We start from the raw sequence: 18,660 nt of genomic DNA, 5'->3' as shown, positions 1-18,660 counted from the left end.
ATGTTCCCTGCTGTTAGTAAAGATGTAGTTTTGCTACTGGACTGTGAACAAAATGCATCATTTACTTTCCCTTATCTTCAGACTTCACATAAATAGGGTGCATTTCAAATGACTTCTGTGCATTTGTTCATCTTGCTTCATATCTAAGCATAAAGAACTCCCCAGTCATCAACAAGAATGTTCTAACCTGTTTTGTTACTTTCACGGCCCAAGAAACTGTGTCTCTCTTCTCCTGTTCCTCTTCTGCAGTGGAAATTTTCCTCGTGGGACTGGGTAACAATACCTAATCTCTCTATGATCAAACTGCAAGCAGATAAATTGCAAATGAAAACCTAATTGTAGGGATCCAAATGTGACGTGCCTATTCTTCCCCCTTGAAACAACCTATTATCTGCAGTAGATCCCACAACCCAGTTCAGAGAGGTTACTCAGCTACACACGCTCATGTGTAATGACATGAAGGGTCAATACAGAACTACCGTAGGCCGATTTAATCTATTGTCCTACACATTCTCCCCTCAGTCAAGGCAGCAAATCATGATTATTCAATGACTCATAATAACATAAACACTGATCTTGTAAAGAGACTTAAACTAAAATATGTCCTTACAGCCACTTCTCGTAGAAAAGCAATTATCTGGATTCCTTTAAAAGGGTACAAAAAATGGTCAAACTGATCCTAAGAAGTTCCAAAATGGTTAAGAAAGAGGAAGACAAAAAATCTGTCTCAAAATAAAACAAATGTAAATACAGGATTTTAGTATGTTTTCCCATTGCACATAAAAAGTCCAGGCAAAGACTTGGTCTATTTATAAAATCCTTTCTGGAAAATTGTCAATTCCTTCTAAGAGAATAAAGTAACAAGATTACTTTAAAAAAACAAAAGTCAGGCAAAAAAATGGAAGCTGCTGGGGCATGCAACACCTATGTAACATGTATAGCAACTGCAGAAAAAAACTCTCTTCTCCATTAAAACAGGTGGGCAAAAATTGAAAAATTACTTGGATCAGTAATGACAGAACAGAAACTTTGAACACTGCAAGCAATTCAAGGAAGTACCCAACCAGAACTATTTACAGGACAACTCAGACCCTTGGAAAAACAGATTCCAAATGCAAGGAATAGGAGAGTAAGAAATAAGACTTATAAGAGCAACTTCCTAACCAGCACGGCTCTTCAGCACATACGTAACTAAAGCATTTTATGGGAAATGCCTGTAGGGCAGAGCCCTAACTGAGTAGCGAGACCTATTTAATCTTTTTTTTTTTTTCTTTTTTTCTTTTTTTTTTTTTTTCTAATTAAATAAAGATGCCAGCTTCTATTTTCCTGTCCTCCAGTGCAGGAAGCTGCAGGACATGCAATCCTAAGAACAGTACACAAACTCATCTGGGGTCAGTATACAGAACCTATGCTAGGACAAAGAATAAAATATCCTGTTAGTCTCATCTAAGAAGATGCTCCCTTCCTCCTCCCATCTTCACTGATTATTCTTCCTTCAAAACAAATATAGTGGGTAGTAATTCTTTTGCTATAAGAAAAAAATGATTACTCTGCATACTCCTTAATTTTTTACTTCTTAAGACCCATTTCTCTGAAGAAGGTAAGAAAACCGCTGTCAATATGAACACCAAAGATATCAGACTCGATGGCTGATACTCAAATTAGGCATTGCTGGGCACTGAAAATGCCTTTTTAATTTTGGGGAGAACACTCATAAGCAAAAGTCAAAATCCTTACCAAGTTATTTCAAAACAATTATCATAACATATTTGATCAAAGAGAGACCTGTAACACAGAAACAGAATTTTAAACTACAGGCATCCCCTGTGAATTAGTTTTAAATGTTTTTGGAAAATACATTCCATTTGGCTGTTCTAACATCACAAGCCAAGAGTTTAACGCAAAAAGCCAAGTGTCTTTTATTTGAAACTCAACATTTAAAATTGCTACCTGTATCTCCACTAAGATTACATGAACCTTCAGTTATTCTTCTCAGCATTTAAAGAATATCTCTATGACTCTATGGGCTAGTATTTCTAATTTACTACTACTCTGATGTCGATTCCATAGCCACTGTACCAGGAAGCTTGAAGTATTTTAAATAGGTAAGCAAAATGGGAAAACCATGAAAGACAGGATACACCTACCTACCAGTTAATGCACTGGTTGGTGTTCAACCACAAGCAGACATAAGTTCACACAATTATTTACGAAGTCTAACAGCTAGACCCAAAATTATTCTGCGTTTTCAAGTTACGCAGGGAACTAAGAAACAAGCCTTAGTATCATCCTGGTTTTGCAAGATTGTGTAACTCATACTTCATTCTAGCATCTAAAAGAAACAGCTAGATAAAAGGAACCTGCAAAGAACCTGCCATGCCAGGGCAATAGCCTCTACACTAGAAACTGTGAGTGGAGCTAAGAGATCAAGAGTTGTGTTGTTTTCTTTTCCAGCTCCATTATTACAGTGTTTGACATTGCACAGTATTTTCAGTCTAAGCAGTGCTACAGTTGGGAAAAAGCTTGAGTTTTATTTTATGGCTATGGAAACAGTCAAGTAACAGACAGAGCTACGAGTAATAGAGTACAGATCTTTCACAATTGAGAGTTCAGAGTAAAACTAAGTATATGAATTGGAGTATGTACTCACTGCATATTCATTACAAGAATTTTAATTCATAAACGTAACAATGGGGAGTTGTGAAAAAGAGTTGGCCAGGAAGTGCTAGATCCTTGCACTACTGTATTCATATCCATTGATAGTGTTCACATTGCCCTAGTTAAGAGTTACGTAGGTCATTTCTAGGTTAGCAAGAACAATGCTCTGAACATTAATAACTATTAAAAAATAAGCAAAAGACCTGTTCTCATGTTTTTTGGAAGCTAAGTAAGGAAAAGATACAGGGCTTTGACTCAGATTTCTTCAGCAAAGACCTACAGCAGTTTCAGACAGCTGTTTGTTACTGTTTTGCTAACTGGATGACAGGAGGTTGCACTGCAAAACAAACAGCAATGCTGGTCAATACATTACGATGTCAGTGAAAAATCTGGGAAGTTGTCTCAAATTCGTCTGTACCTGTTACTTAAAATAAGGTAGATTTTGAAGCAGAAGAGCCATTGGGTCTGACTACTACACAGAACATAAATTCTCATAGAATCAGAAAAGACAGCCAAGGAGTATTCACATTTTAAATAGCCAAAATAATATTTCGCAAAGGTCATTTGCATTAAAGTCCCTAATCAATACATTCAAGAATTAATACCTTTAAGGGCTTATGCATGCAAGTATACCTATGTGAACTACGTACAGGTAGGGAATATCATATCCAATATTCGTGCTTGCCTGATTAAGCCATACAGAATCATAGAATCATAGAAAAATTAAGGTTGGAAAATACCTCCAAGATCATCTGGTCCAACCATCACCCTACTACCAATGTCACCCACTAAACCATGTCCCTACACACCAGGTCCAACCTTTCCTTGAACACCCTCAGGGACGGTGACTCTACCAGTTCCCTGGGCAACCTGTTCCAATGCCTGACTGCTCTTTCTGAGAAGAAATGTCTCCTAATTGCCTTAATTGTTGAAGAGTAGTGCTCTTAGTTCAACTCTTTGTTTTAATTGTTGAAGAGTAGGGGCATGATGTTTCCATTTTTCCACTCACCAGGGACTTCGCCTGAATGCCAGGACTTTCCAGCTGTGATGGAGAGGCTTGGCAACTACATCAGCCAGTTCCCTCAGGACCCTGGGATGCATGTCATCAGGTCCCATAGACTTGGACCTGTTTAGATTCATTCATCAGGTGGTCTCGAACCTGCTCTTCACTTAGAGTGGGTGGGACTTTGCTCCCCCAGCCTCCATCTATGGGTTCAGGGGAACAGAAGACTTGGGAAGTGTGTCTACCAATGGAGATTGAGGCAAAGGAGTTGCTGAGTACCTCAGCCTTCTCCAGGTCTGTTGTTACCAATTACGCAGATATAGAAATTCACTCCTAACATAAGAAACTAGCCACCTATAATCATTTACACACTACTATTTTCACCCCTCAGTCTATTTTCACAAATGTTAAAGGTGCATGGTGGCCCCTGGGGACTCCTCCTGTCACCCCAGCGCAGCAGCCCAAAGGGAGCTGGGTCCTCTCTTGTGCTCTTCCTCGAGGCTCTGTGCAGAAGAGATTGCACAAGGGCTGGGGGATGGGAAAGAAGCACTCAAGCAACCCCTGAGAATTGGCAACACAGTTCTTTATTGCCGGGACATCTTGCAGGTGACCCCGCGGGATGTCCATGGTGTTTGTTGGCTCCAAGCTAATGCTTGGGATGGAGCCTGCACGACGAGTAGGGAGCTCGCCGACTACTCCTGCAACACTGTTGGTGCGCTCTGATGGCAGGGAGCAAAGCCGTGTCAGGGTAGTTCCAGGTCTGCTCTGGCCCAGGTGGATCCAATTCCACTGCTTCCTCCACATCTTCTGGTGGATTCAGCTCTATGGGCTCCACACTGTTTGGCTCAAGGACAAGCCAGTCCTTGCCTGGGACTGCCCACCCGGGACTGCCCAACCTGGAATGTTCTCAGGCCAGGGTGCTGATCCAGGGGGTCGTCCAGTTCCATGCCTAGGTCCCATGCCACTGTCCGGCTGATTTCCATGCATGAGTTTGATGCTGCTGTGTGGTTTATGGCCATGGCTGGGTCCCACACTGTGTTCTGGATGATAGGCTGATCTCTGCCCCCCACGGCTGTCTGGCTGACACTCCTGCCTTCGCCCAAGCCACTGTTGAGCCATTGGGAAGGTCCAGGTTCCCATCACTGTATGGCTGAGGGGCCGGCGTGTTCCCTGCGTCGCTGCGGTACCGCTTGAAATAAGTGTCTGTGGGCTGCGCGCCAGAGGTCCCTCGAGCAGTGGTGTCAGTTGTGCTCCAGGCGCAATCCCTCTGCCCGCAACATGTCTCCTTGTTAGGTGCACTCCTTCTTGGTGCTTCCTTGGACTGCATTGCTGTCCTCTCACACCGAGGAGGCCTGCCGCTCGCCTTGCTGCTTTGGCTCTTCTTCCTGCCACACAAGTTGGCTGTCAGAGCGCCTAGAAGCTCAGCGAATGGTGGGCCAGCTGCAGGGGTCCTGTTTTACAGGGCCCGCAGTGAAGGCAGAGCAGTGGTGGCCACTGAGACCTCAGCAAGCCTCTGTGATGGAGTGGCCCATGCGTGGCCAAAGGCAGCTGTGTTAGGGGTGGCCTGAAAGATGCCCTCACGTAGAAGAAGGAGGGTCGGGGGGGCTGAAAGCCCCTTTTCTGGGGCTGGCTCCCCTGGGCCATTTGGATTGCCAGACAGAAAGGCTGCCCCTCAGCCACAGGGACTGCCCTGCACCTCCCATCCCGTGCCCTGGGTTTATTTACTAGAACAACGAGTTGGATGCAAACACAGAGCTTGATGATGATACAAACATAATTTGGGAAGAAAAGGCAATGAAAGATGTGGGACAGACTACAATAAGCTTCAGTTCTTCAAAACTCAAGTGAGGGCAATGTGGAAAGTCACCTTTCTTTCTATTTGTACTTCAGAGTCTATTTGTGTTTTTTTTTTCTTTCTTTTTTTTTTTAATATTATTATTATTATGACTTAATTACTTTAGAAAGGAGTCTAATTTCACATTCTTTATTAGTCCTTTTAAAGCCTAATCCTCAGCATGGACTGGAGAGATTTTGGGGCTTTCAACATGTAGCCGTGCATTACCCAGACTGAACATATTCCCTAACATACACTGCCTGTAGATCTATACAACACTGAAAATGCATAGATAACATTTAACAGTAATTCCCATCTGACGAAAAGAAGTTGGTCACTGTTTGCTGAGCATCCGCTGTATGAAAAAAACACAACACCTACCACATAAAAAAGTAGAAGCAGAAAATCCTAAAGCAGCACTGGGAGCAGCTCATAGGTCTCAGCTTAAAAGAACTGCTTTGATTGTCACAACATTAGACTGAAAGCCCAAGATCAGTAATATGCTGAAACATGATGGTTGTAGAAACAGACAAAAACCCTAGTATCCTTATGTAATTTTTCCTACTACAGCTTTATAGCTATTGAGTTGGACTGGCATCACAATTCACCCATGACTGATGACAAATTAGCTAATTAAAGATTTTTATTTTTTAAAGTTCAACACTTACGAAATTTCATTAAAAAATCCTAATTTGAACATTGACCATGAAGGGTACCCAAAAAGCCGTATAAATCAAGCAACATCCTACTCTCATATCACGTCTATACACACTCAGAAAATGATTTCTACTGATGATAAGAAGCACCTGTTGTCTCAAAGTGATAAACATTTCACAAATCATCATAAATATCAGCATTATAGCTCAAGGATATTAATGACAATCTAACTATACCTAGCAATTAAGTGGCACATATACACAAGTATGCAGCTGGTATGTTTTTGTGGAAGAAACTCAAGGCCATAATTAAGCTTTTACAGAATGTAAAAGAACAACTTTACCCGCCTACAATGGAATATGGATGGGGAACTACAGAAAAGGAAGGCTCTTGAAAAAAATATTTTGTGAAATTACAGCAAAAATGGGGGGTTGCTTTTTTTCCTTTCTTTCTTTCTTTTTTTTTTAAGACAACGGTCAAGCTCTTTTGCAATAGAATAACTTCATCCGGAATAGAATAACTTTAGATAATGCTCTAAAAAAACAACAACAGAAGAACTAAAAACCAGGTCCATCATTTTAAGAGATTCAGTCACTCACGGGAAAAAAAAACAGTCCACACAGCATTTCAAACTGAAATATCAGTGTTATTTATTACAACAACATCCACTGTTGCTTATACCTGCTGTGACCTTAAGTTACGTTTGGTTTATGAGATTATTTCAATTCATGTTAAAACAGATTTTGTTTCCCTGCGTAATGGGAATAATACACATCACTTACTGGATGATGTTGTCTTCTGACACGTTAGAAAAATACTCAAAAAAAAAGCTATACACACTTTATACTTACATACAAATGCACACATACACACACATAAAAATAGCTGTCTGAACCATGAGACATTTATTAGTTGTCTAGATAGATAGATAGATATCCACCCCAATTTCGCTTTCCAGAAGGCCTACAAAATATTCTGCTATACCTGCAGAAGACATATCAGACTTGCACATAAACTAGTTCTTGAAGATCTACAAACCAAAGAGAATAATGTAAAATAAACTCATTCACAGTAACTACAGCTCTCTGCTACGAAAATTAACATGCATCAGAAACAGAAAGGACAAAATCATCATTCAACTGCTGCGGCAAAATACCAATGTGCTGTTTTGCATCTGTTGACAAGATGTAGTTGACATGCTCCTTTTCCCTTGTCAGTGCCACCAGCCCTGTACTGATACTGTATTTCTCATCCCAGTAAGGCTCCTTCTTTAACCCATTCTCCCTCCCTTCCCCTGCATTACACACAGAGAATCATTTCTAGACAAATTCCGGTACTCTCTGGCCACTTTGCACAAATGATTAATTCTTGAAGATGGTCAATTACAAACAAGAACAGTTTGTTTCTTCCTAGATGTATTTTACCACCTTTTAAAGCAATATTTAAAGCAGAATTTTGTGCAAAAAAACGTTTTCCACACAATACTTACTTATTCTTTCACAGGTATTAAGAATGCATTGAAATCATGGCTTATCCTGGTCACGGCTTTAAGAAGTCATGTGCCTTAATCTTCTTGTCAATTGGATTAAAATGTAATCGTCTGGAATTATGAAGTTAACTGAGAAGTATGAGGAATAGAGGGCTTGGAGTTTTGTTTGTTTGTTTTTCTAATATGTTTTCCTTTATCAAAGCTGTTTGATAACATTGTATTGATTACATACTACAGGAGCATGCCAGACACTTTGGCAGTGTTCAACATTTTTAAAGCAGGCCCAAATGCAAAGAGAGACAAAGCACTTACCTTAGGTGGTTTTCTAGATGATGGGAAAAAAATCAGCAACGATGAAGAGAAGTACAAATACACCATTCACATGAAGGGAAGGCAGCAAAGAAAAAGAAAAGAAAAACAAAGTCAGTGTACTTCATTACTATTATCTCAACTTTTCTGTAATCCATAATGTATTTAAGAATAGTCAGATCAGCAGACATCAGAAGATGTTTATATGATACACTATAAGTTTTTGACAAAGTATCAGTAGTTACTTTGTCATTAATACAACCACACATTAAAAAGAAAGGCAGGAAAATGCAACGTTCCTTATAGATACGAAATTTAACAGCACCGAGTTCTGGAAGGAAAGCAAACATCCATTTTCTTTGCCATGGAAGTCAAAGCACACCCCCATCTTTTGTTGCGAACTAAAACCGAGTCTGTAAACTGATAGATGAAAGTGCCAGGCTGTGAATCCCCACTGACTTTTGTAGTGCTACAGATATAAGACCAAGGTAAGAGTCAAACAATTGTTTCTTGCTGAGTTTATAGAAATGTGTAGAAAAATACGCTTATATTTTCCTGGGCTACAGAAAGCCTACAGGGAGCACAAGAAACCAAAGCAAAAACACCATTACCCTTCATGCACAACACTAACTGGTGCTGGCAGAAATAAAGCAGAGGCAAAAAATACCAAACTGAAGACAGCAGAGCAGAGTACTTCAACTTGTCCTTCCAGGCTTAATGCTTATGCTGGCAGCCATGGGGTCACATAGTAAATTAGATCTGTTTGTTTTTTTTTGGTGGGATTGGTTGAGCCAGGTCACTGATGTGTCTCACTGTGCAGCCTTGTGCTTGCTACTGCCAGTGCCGGAGAAGAGGCAAAAAATACAGTGGAGAATTAGATTGATGTAGGCCACTCATGAAAACTATAACCTTACGCATAGGTTTAAATTATGTATTGAAATAAGCCTGAAGTGACGCACACTAGAAGTTTCCATGTGTATTTCACAGCAAGAAGAAAAAGTGTACAAATGTGAATGAAGAGAAGAAACACAGACAAGTCTGAGGTTTACAAAGTAACAACAGTGATGCAGGGTCTCCATCTACCCAGCAAGGACAGGCGCTCTACACTAAACTTAGTGATACCAAGAGGCAGTTATGTCAGTGCAGAAACACGCGGGACCAAGCCTGGCTTTCACCCACCAGGTTACACACACAAACTCCACCAAGTCGGAGTGGAAAATAACTCTTTGAGCTCTTTTCCTCTCAACCCACAATACAGAGGCTCAGCAAAAAGAAGGGCAAGACCACAAGAGAAGGGTAAGAGAAGCAAGTCCACAAAGACATGTTACACAATCCTTTCTGCCTACTCTCGGCTCGTACCTCAGATGACACGTCTGCCTAAACCAGAAGCTACGTAGCTGGCATACGGTACTGGGGTAATGCAAATACGTGTTGCCTCCGAGCCAACCCACCTGTGGCAGCCCTACCTTCTCATTAAGAGCAGTGAGCTCACGGCTGGGTGGCTCAGAACTTGTGCCAGAACCGCTGTTATCTAGTTGAAAAATACTATTTAGCTCTACCTTCAATATTTTTCCATTTAAACAGTTTTCAGATGTGATAGAACTCCAACTTTGCCAGTTTTCCTAGGCAAAGTCTCAGCACCAGCTCTAAACTTTCTATTCCTACATGAAAGAGATGTTCCTATGGAGGGAAGTTACCCACAGTTCCTTGGAAAGATTTTCCTTTATTTTAAATGCACTCAGATCTTGAGAAATAATTCAAGAATGTATGAACTTTCCTAGGGAATTCCCAATAGACAGCTGTGGTAGTTCAGTAGGGTCCTAACTACACAGATTAGTTGAAGAAACCAAATGCCAGCAGAAAGTTTACCAACTGTGTTTCTGAGCACGTTATTATAAGCCTCAGGTGGAAAAGGGGTAGAGAACATCATTAAAGTGAACAAATCCTTTCACACATTTCTTAACGCTTTTCCTTAAGCAATGCAAGCCTCTTAGGAAATTTCCTCTCATTTTCCTCTGCTGTCTGTGTCAATAAAAGCACAGCAGCGACTTTTTAAAGCCCTGGCAGCCAGCAGAGCTTCCCAATTGGAAGCAAGACGTCCATCGCTGGCTTCCTGCATTTCAAGGCCCGAGGAGCTGCAGCTGCCCGCTGGATGCCACATCCTGCCGCTCCAAGCTCTCCGGCTCTGCAGACCACCTAGCAGCTCCCCAGGACACCTGCCAGCCTCACCAGCAGCAACACAAGCAAGGGCCTCTGAAACAAATGGGTTATCTTGCCTTACAGGATATCATTTTTTTTTTAAGCTATTTGGAAATTCCAGCTATCCGAGTCACTGTAACCCTTGTCCTGGCAATGATTCAGATGGAGATACTGAAATCCTTTCTTCAGTCAAAAGACTCAGACTAGGGAAAAAATGAAAAAAAAAAAAAAAAGAAAGAAAGAAAAAAAAAGCACTGTTTACAGTTTTACTGAAATCACATCTGTAGCAGCTTAGAGATGTCTTATAAAACCTGCATTAGCCTCAATCAATTTTCCACATAAGTTGTTCTCAATTTATTTTTTTTCAGATGTGCTTTATGTTTTCTTCCCTGTCCCAGAGGACAGAACCTTTCAGCTTCATAAACAATTGAATTTGTCTCATTTTTTATCAGACACTGACCATGCAGATCTGGTGATTCAGTGTTAGAGCATGAGGGGGACAGGACAGCAGATCCCAGAGCGACAGCAATTAACATTTTGACTTCCCAGACATATTGCACGTTTCATCATCAAGGTCTAATCACCCATGGTGCCAATGACGACATGCAGGTGTACCTTTCGAGTGGCAACAAAACCTCCTCAAAGCTGAGCAGCCAGGAAATATCACTGCTATCTGACCTTGTAATGCACAATACCAGATTTTTGTTTAAAATGACAAAGAGCAATATGCACAATCAGACAGGAGACTGACTTCTCTGACACGCCAAGAACTCGAAACCAAAGTCATCGCCATCTAGAGCCTGAAAAATTCTCACAGGTCAGAGGAAGCGTCAGTTTCAATGACCTCAAAGCTCACTGTGCTAGCAAACTTCCTTCTTTGTCCTTAAGTTATTGCGGCTATAAGCAAAGTATCACCAGATGGATTTTCTAACTATGCTGAGAAGTAGGTGTACTGAGGTCTGCTCCTAGAAATCTGCTCAGGCTTTATCTTTTGCAACGGTACTAGGCCTCTCCTCTTCTGCTTGACAAACACATGCCAAGACCTCAGAACGCGTAGCTATCTCAAATTTTTATCCAGATAGAGAAAAACAATTTCTAGAAAGCTTTGTGATCATACAACCATAGAACAGTTTTGGTTGGAAGGGACCTTAAAGATCATCCAGTTCCAACTCCCCTGCCACAGACAGGGATGCCACCACTAGATCAGGTTGCTCCCCCATCCAACCTGGCCTTGAGCACCTCCAGGGATGGGGCACCCACAGCTTCTCTGGGCAACCTGTGCCAGTGCTTCACCACCCTCTGAGTGAAGAATTTCCTCTTAACCTCTCATCTAAATCCCCCCTCTCTTAGTTTAAAACCATCCCCCCCCATCCTGTCATTATCTGCCCAAGCAAAGAGTCACTCTCCATGTATTTTTTTAAGCCCCCTTGAAATATTGAGAAGCTGCAGTGAGGTCTCCCAGAGCCTTCTCTTCTCCATGCTGAACACCCCCAGCTCTCTCAGTGTTTCTTCACAGGAGAGGTGCTCCAGCCCTCTGAGCATCTTTGTGGCCCTCCTCTGGTCCCGCTCTAACAGCCCCACATCCTTCTTGTGCTGGGGGCCCCAGACCTGGACGCAGCTCTTCAGGTGGGGCCTCACAAGGGCAGAGCAGAGGGGGACAATCATAATAATGCAAACTATTGGTTTTCCTACTGTATCTTGCTAAAACTAAACACACAATGCTCCTCAGATTTGCTAAGACAGGTAATGCACAAAAACCATCAGTTCTGTTAATGTTCTGCACTAGTACATGAATAAGAAGTCTTCTTGACTGCATCCCCACTTTCTCTCTGCCATCTGCCCCTGCCTCTGTCAGCACACAGAAATGCATGCACTTTCCCTGTAGGTTAACAACAATAAAGGTTTCCTCTTTTCTTTTTTCTTTTTTTTTTTTTTAATTACCTACACTATTTTCATACCCTAAGTTGTTATAAGCTGGCATTACATATACTGACTAAAAAACTAGTCCTGTGCAATAGAAGACATTCCTGCTCTATGAGCTTCCAGAAGTACCTGGTAATGTCATCTACGTTAACAACAATCATGTTCAGATCCACACCTATGAGAATGATTTTTGTCCCTCAGCAAGTGTTGGCAGCATTCCCAACTAAATTTCCTCTCTAACGAAGGAAAAAAACATTTCATGCATCAAAAACTTTAAAGAACTGGTGAATGCCCCCCTCCCTCCCCAGTCCATACAACGTGATTTTACCATCACCCCTTAAGAATAGCATCTTCAGTAGGGGTGAGGTACCCTTGAAAATGATCCCATAGGTGTAAAACCAGGTATTTCACATGGAAGGAGACAGGGGAGCGAGGCATCTTTGCAAAAATAGTCTTAGATTCTTTGGAATGACAGCCACACAGCCCAATTCATCTCCAATACGACCATGCTAAGAAGCCAAGTAGGTCACAATTGTGCTATAATTACTTCATATTTTGGAAAGCATTCTGTGGATTCTTTTCCTTTCTCACTATTAATGAAGATGAAACAGTAATAACCAACTACATTAAGTAACCACACACAGTATCTATAGCAGATGACGAACCAACCACGTGGCTTTGCAGCTTGCTCTTCTAAGCTGACTCCACCAAAAATCATCATCCAAGACACTGACTCTGAAATACCTTTTTGTCTCGTCACATGTGCAAGCACAGCAAATTCACAGTACTCACTGTTTTCCCAAATGCATATTTAAGTGTTTACATGTAGTAGCTATATAGTCATCAAGGTTCTCTTCAGGACAACCGGTTGGAAGAATTATTACAAGCAACTACCAATATACTAGAAAAGGGAGAAAAACCTTCAGCTTTTTACACAATGAGTTGAAAAAACAGTCTTCCTTCTTTCTTCTGTGACCATAGAGATTGGCAAGTTGAAAAGATCATCTTGATGGATAAAGAAAATGTTTCTAGATTTATTTTTGACCTCTCCCTAGCAGCATCTGATGCCTGCAGTTTCCACAACTTCCCTTCTCCATATTCCTCATATGCAGTTTATTCTGTCGAGAATTCTGCAGTACCAGGAAATGAATGGGTTTTTTACAAGCCTACAGCCTGACTGTTCCCAGTTACATCAAGTCAGAACAGGTTATCAAACTTGTTATGCGTTTATGTGCATGCAAGGATGTAGCTTTGCACTCCTACCCTCCTCGATTTCAGCATTATCTTTTCTCTCACCACCTCTCGAGCCTCTCTGGAAGCTAAAGACAAGCTGATTAAAGCAAATAGAATAGCATTTTCTGAGATTTTTGGTGGTGGTTTGTATTTCTTTTTTCTTCTTCTTAAATCAGACTGCCAATAATACACGTCACCTGTGTGCATCTGCATGATTAAGAGGCAGAGTGCAGGGGAACAAACCAGTAGTAGGATCTTCATAACAAATGCCTCTTGCTTTATTTGATCAAAGTAACTGCCCTGTTCGCCCAGGTAGAAAAGGCTGTCAGCGTGGCTGCAGCAGAGACAGCAGACATTCAGCACTCGTACCTACAAACAACACAAATTATGCAGAAAGCAAAGAGATGAGGTTTCTCTTATCCTTCACAGGAAGATCATGCAGCTCTAGGACCCTTCACTGCTGCATGGCTTATCACTGCAGGCTGTTAATTGCAGGCCTGGTAGCAAGCATCTTAAAAAGCATGCCCATACATTATAAATGGACACTACTTCTTAATAAAAGCTTGAATCTACAAAAGGATTGCAGGCTGCCACAGTAACACCTTTGATGATCACGTATTGCAAACTGCAGGCAGTACATCATTTTCTGTAAAAAAAAGCAGAAAAAGGAGATGTACTTGCACATTTCTTCTTTCCATTTTCTAAAAGCAGGAGAGGATCAACAGAAGCGGGGCAATGCCCTAAAAGGGAACAGGGTCCCACCTCTGCACTTGGCTGGGGCACCTCTCGCAGAGCTGGCTAATGATAAAGTCAGCATCACAATTCAATATGAGGGTTCCCTGAACAGTTACTCTACATACTGCATGAACTTATACGTATACAAATAACGAGTTTTGTATTCTTGCATAAGGTGAGGAGCACATGCCTTGCATGTATCTGTTTATTCCTCCTACCCAGAAAAGGTCTGTTCTATAGACAGAACAGCAAAATAAAAACACTTTAACAAGTAAAGCAATTTGATCAAGTGCCTGCATAATAAGATATTAGCTGATCATAATCAGAAACACCACCAAAACAAAAACAAAAACAAAACAAAACAAAACAAACAACAACAAAAAAAAAAAACAGATGCATACTCCAAAAATATGTTGCTCTCTGGCACTTTATGGAAACACTGTATGAAGAAGCTGTGCTGCTCACTGCAGAACTGCCACATACAAAGAGAAAAGATGGACACTGAAAGGAGAATGGCAAATACTGCAGAGCAAGTTAAAGAAAAGAGGCACTACAGTAGCAAAGTTACTACCATCACATTAAAAAAAAAAAAAAAAAAAAGCTAGAAAATGACTTGGTATTTCACCATAATAGGGTTCTACTCCATGATCTTAATTCACTACAGCCGTGACAAACCAGGAAAAAAAAAAAAAAAAAAGGCAGCACAGGTTATGAAACTGACAAAAGGTCATTAAAATAAGTGAAAGGCGATGGAAAACAAAGTGACAACTGCATTGTAACACCTCTCGTCCCTAACTTACCTCTCACTACAAGTTCTGACTATTTTTACTGCCCAAGGCATTATTATTCCAATGCCAACAATTTGTTGACGTGAAGTTCAAGTACTAATCTTTACATAAAAGACTCAATGTTAAAGTGAAAACAGCTTCTATTGATAGCTTGAAAAAGGTCTGATACCTATCCTACATGCAACAGCATGTCACTTTGCAAATAGTAATTGCCTGCAGAGAACAGTCACTACCCAAATATACGCAGAAAGATTGATCGACCACTTTGATAGATGGTTCACTGAAGAAAATTCTTTGACCACTCTCCTGCTCTCCAACATAAACCAAACTTTATTGAATTAAAATAATAAAAATATTATCCCATTTCAGCTAACTTGCTCAGTTTTACTGAAAAAGAAAAAAAAAAAGACTCAATAAAATTATCATTCTACTCTGAAATGAAGGAGCTCAAACTCAAACCTGACTGCTGAGCCCCCTATCCAGAATTTATCGTGTTAAATAATCTTTTTCCACAAGTCTTAAATCCTAATCAAAGCTTATCCAAGACTATTTATCCTCATAAAAATCTGCTGCCTACTAGAAGTACAATATAACCAATCACTGGTTATATTGTACTAACATCAAAGTAGCCTCGTAACAAAATGCAAAGCAAGACAAGAAGCAATTATTCCAATTAATGATAGTTGCTCCAACACCTGATTCTCTAAAACTGATTCTTTTTCTCCCCTCTTCAATAAAACTGAATGCAAAAGAACCTAAATCTAATCTGAACCTAAATCTATTAACTAATCAGAGTTGGTGAGATGAGTAAAGAGGGAGAAGAAAAAAAATCAGATCTCAGAACCCAAGAGCTATCAGCTTTCAGACCAGTCTGCAATGACTGATTCTTAGCTGCAATGTAATGAAACATTTGTCTGCGCAAACATACTGTGTTTCTATATCTGGAAATACATTCTAGTGGCATTAATAAAATTACTGCAGTATTTATTAGGCACCTATTATTCTTATTTTGTTGCCTTTATTTCTAGCCCTCATGAGAAAAACACCCTGTGCAATAACTGGCATTTCAACTCTGTGCACAAACTCTCTTGAGACCATCAAACCCAACCAACCAGTCACCTGGGTTAGCTACTCCCAGCAATTAATGGCCTCTTATCTCTCCACCATCAATGGAAAACATTCCCTTTCAACACTATCGCTCTGCAGAAACTCCTTCTGAAGCGCTGCCTGTACGAACCATCAACACACCAGGCTGTATTGAAGATAGAGCCCTTCTGCAGGCAGAGCTCATGCTGTTGGAAAAATGCACTGCTATTAATCACTACGCACAGCGTTTATTACAAGACAAATCATCTTCAAAGGCACGTGAAGGAAACTTGCTAAGCAACGCAGCATATTGTAAATTAACTTCCACTTTGTTAGCAACAGCCTGCTCAAAACTCAAGCACCATAATTTGCTACAAAGATATGAACAGCAATTAGCAACTTGGCTGATGAAGATCAAGCCATAAGATCTCTAAGCTAGTGAAAAGACAATGTACTGGAAAGAATTAAACCATTGGAGTTAACAGAGTCAGAACTTATTTTCCTCAGTAAGTGGAAAAAAAATCCCTGTTCTTGCTGTGAGGTGAGTCAAACAGGAGAAGGGTATAACTGAGACATTCCTGAAGATGCTCGTGTAACAGTCCTGAGCGTTTGTTCAGACTGGACAGGACGGAAGAACCCACAAGTTTTGCTGTCACATTCCATAATCACACCAGGGAAAATCAGCATTCACATTTCATCTAATTTATGTTACTAATGAGATTTCAAAAGAGATGCTAATTGGGCATGACACTTCATCCTTTCACACAGCTGTGCAAATGTATGTTAGCATTCTTTAAATATAACTGTAGTATGAAAAACCTCTTTTTGAGACTCAGCAAAAATCACAAACTACTATTTTCATTGCATCCTAGCATGCTTTTTCAGTATCATGAATATTACATGAACCGATCAGAAAGAAAACGTTGTTCATTAATTTATATACAAAATTAAAACTGTCCGCAGTTTTGATGACATTACACATTAGCACAACAATTTCCACCACTTCACCAGAAAGATTTTACAGAATAAAGTCTGTATCAGCAGGCTGCAACACCACACATCATTTGCTTTAACAGACAACATTAACAGGAGTTCCTGTTTGCTGGAAAGTGGATGGACACCATTCAGAGAAAGAGCAGCATAGGATAGAAGAAGTTTATTGTGTGGAACAGCCTAGCAAGAATGTAAACTCCAATCAGCTCTACCAAAATAAAGTGAGTAAATCATTGCAGAACCAACACCCAGGAGACTTTATTCTTGTATAGCACCCAGACAAGGGAAATTTTTATTCTCTGCTTTCTTTAAAGCTCTGGCGATATTCTAGCTAGCTCTAGTAACCTAGCATGTCATGAAATAAAGTGCAGAAGTTACCCAAAAGCCAACAAAAATCTTCATAATATGTGCTCCAAGTTAATCAGCTAAGAGAAACAGAACAGCTGCCAAGACAGTTAATGATCTTCACACAGGGAAGGCACCAAGCACGAAGTTATCGAACCTAGCAAAGCAAGGCACAACTTGAACACGTTTGTAGACTCTGAGAATTGATGATTTCCAGCAGAGAAAGGCTGACAACTGCTAAGGCGGATTTTCCACCTGAGGGCTTCAAAGAGAGGTTAGATGCCCTTCTGCTACACAAATTACTTACTGAGCTTAACCCCTTGTCAGAGATTACAAGCTAATGCCCTACACAACACAGGAGGTGAGACCAACAAAATTTAACAGCATCCCCAATTCCTCAGTGAACTGGAAATCTGTGGCAATTCCTATAAACACCACCTTACCTTGAGCCACAAACATTTCCTTCTTTCCATCAGAGGCAAGACCTCTCAAGCAGGCATTACCCTATGTATGTAACAATATGCACTTGAAAGCAATGACAGTCACCTCCTCGCTCATGTGCCATGATAAGACATAAACGACAAGAGCAATGCGCACTCCAGACTTCCATGTAACCACTACGACTACTACTTCCCTCCCTGTTACCTGTGAAAAAATAAACAAAACCCTTAAACTTTTCTAGATTGAAAAATGAAGCATACACTGCATGTATACCACAAACTAGGAAATATTTAGGCATGGAGCAATGATTCTAACCTTTTTCAGGGTTGTAAAAACATCATCTTACAACTATATGACCTTAACAGATTGATATTTGTACTAATTAAGCAAATTCTTTTTCTGGATCTTACTGAATCCTAAATGGTTGAATTCATGTTCATCCATAATTCTGGTTTTATATGTTTAAAATAACAGAATCACAAAAAGTTTAAAAAACAAAAATTAGAGGCTGGAGCATCTATTAGGAAAGGCTGAGAGAGCTGGGACTGTTCAGCATGGAGAAGAAACCGCTCAGGAAGGATCTTATCAATGTCCATAAATCCCTGAAGGAAAGGTGCAAAGAGAACAGAGCCAGGCCCTTCTCAGTGGTGCCCAGTGGCAGGACAAGAGGTCTGGGGCACAAACCAGAGCACAGAAAGATCCCTCTGAACACCAGGCAGCACTCCTGTGCTGTGAGGGTGACTGAGCACCAACACAGGTTGTCCAGGGAGGTTGTGGTTTCTCCCTCCAAAGAGATCTTCAAAAGCTGCCTGGACATGGTCCTGGGCAACCTGCTTGAGGTGGCTGCGCTTGAGCATGGCGTTGGACCAGGTGACCTCCAGAGGTCCCTCCTAACCCGAATAATCCTGTGAATAATGCATTTTATTTTATTTTATTTTATTTTATTTTATTTTATTTTATTTTATTT

General features: G+C 40.6%; 1 protein-coding gene across 7 annotated transcripts in view; it reads right to left on the bottom strand.

The window, feature by feature from the left end:
• The window catches only part of KIF13A (kinesin family member 13A), a 125,951-nt gene that overhangs the window by 70,749 nt on the left and 36,542 nt on the right, over positions 1–18,660 (bottom strand). For all 7 annotated transcript variants that reach the window (XM_035316825.1, XM_035316820.1, XM_035316821.1 and 4 more), the window contains exon 3: positions 7,954–7,966. In XM_035316825.1, coding sequence (XP_035172716.1) covers positions 7,954–7,966 — 13 coding nt within the window. The remainder of the gene's footprint in view (positions 1–7,953; positions 7,967–18,660) is intronic.

Source organism: Oxyura jamaicensis, chromosome 2 (genome assembly GCF_011077185.1).
Source record: "Oxyura jamaicensis isolate SHBP4307 breed ruddy duck chromosome 2, BPBGC_Ojam_1.0, whole genome shotgun sequence".
Classification (NCBI taxonomy): Eukaryota; Metazoa; Chordata; class Aves; order Anseriformes; family Anatidae; genus Oxyura; species Oxyura jamaicensis.
The sequence above is the reverse complement of the archived record's forward strand: the minus strand, read 5'-3'. Positions and strand labels throughout refer to the sequence as shown.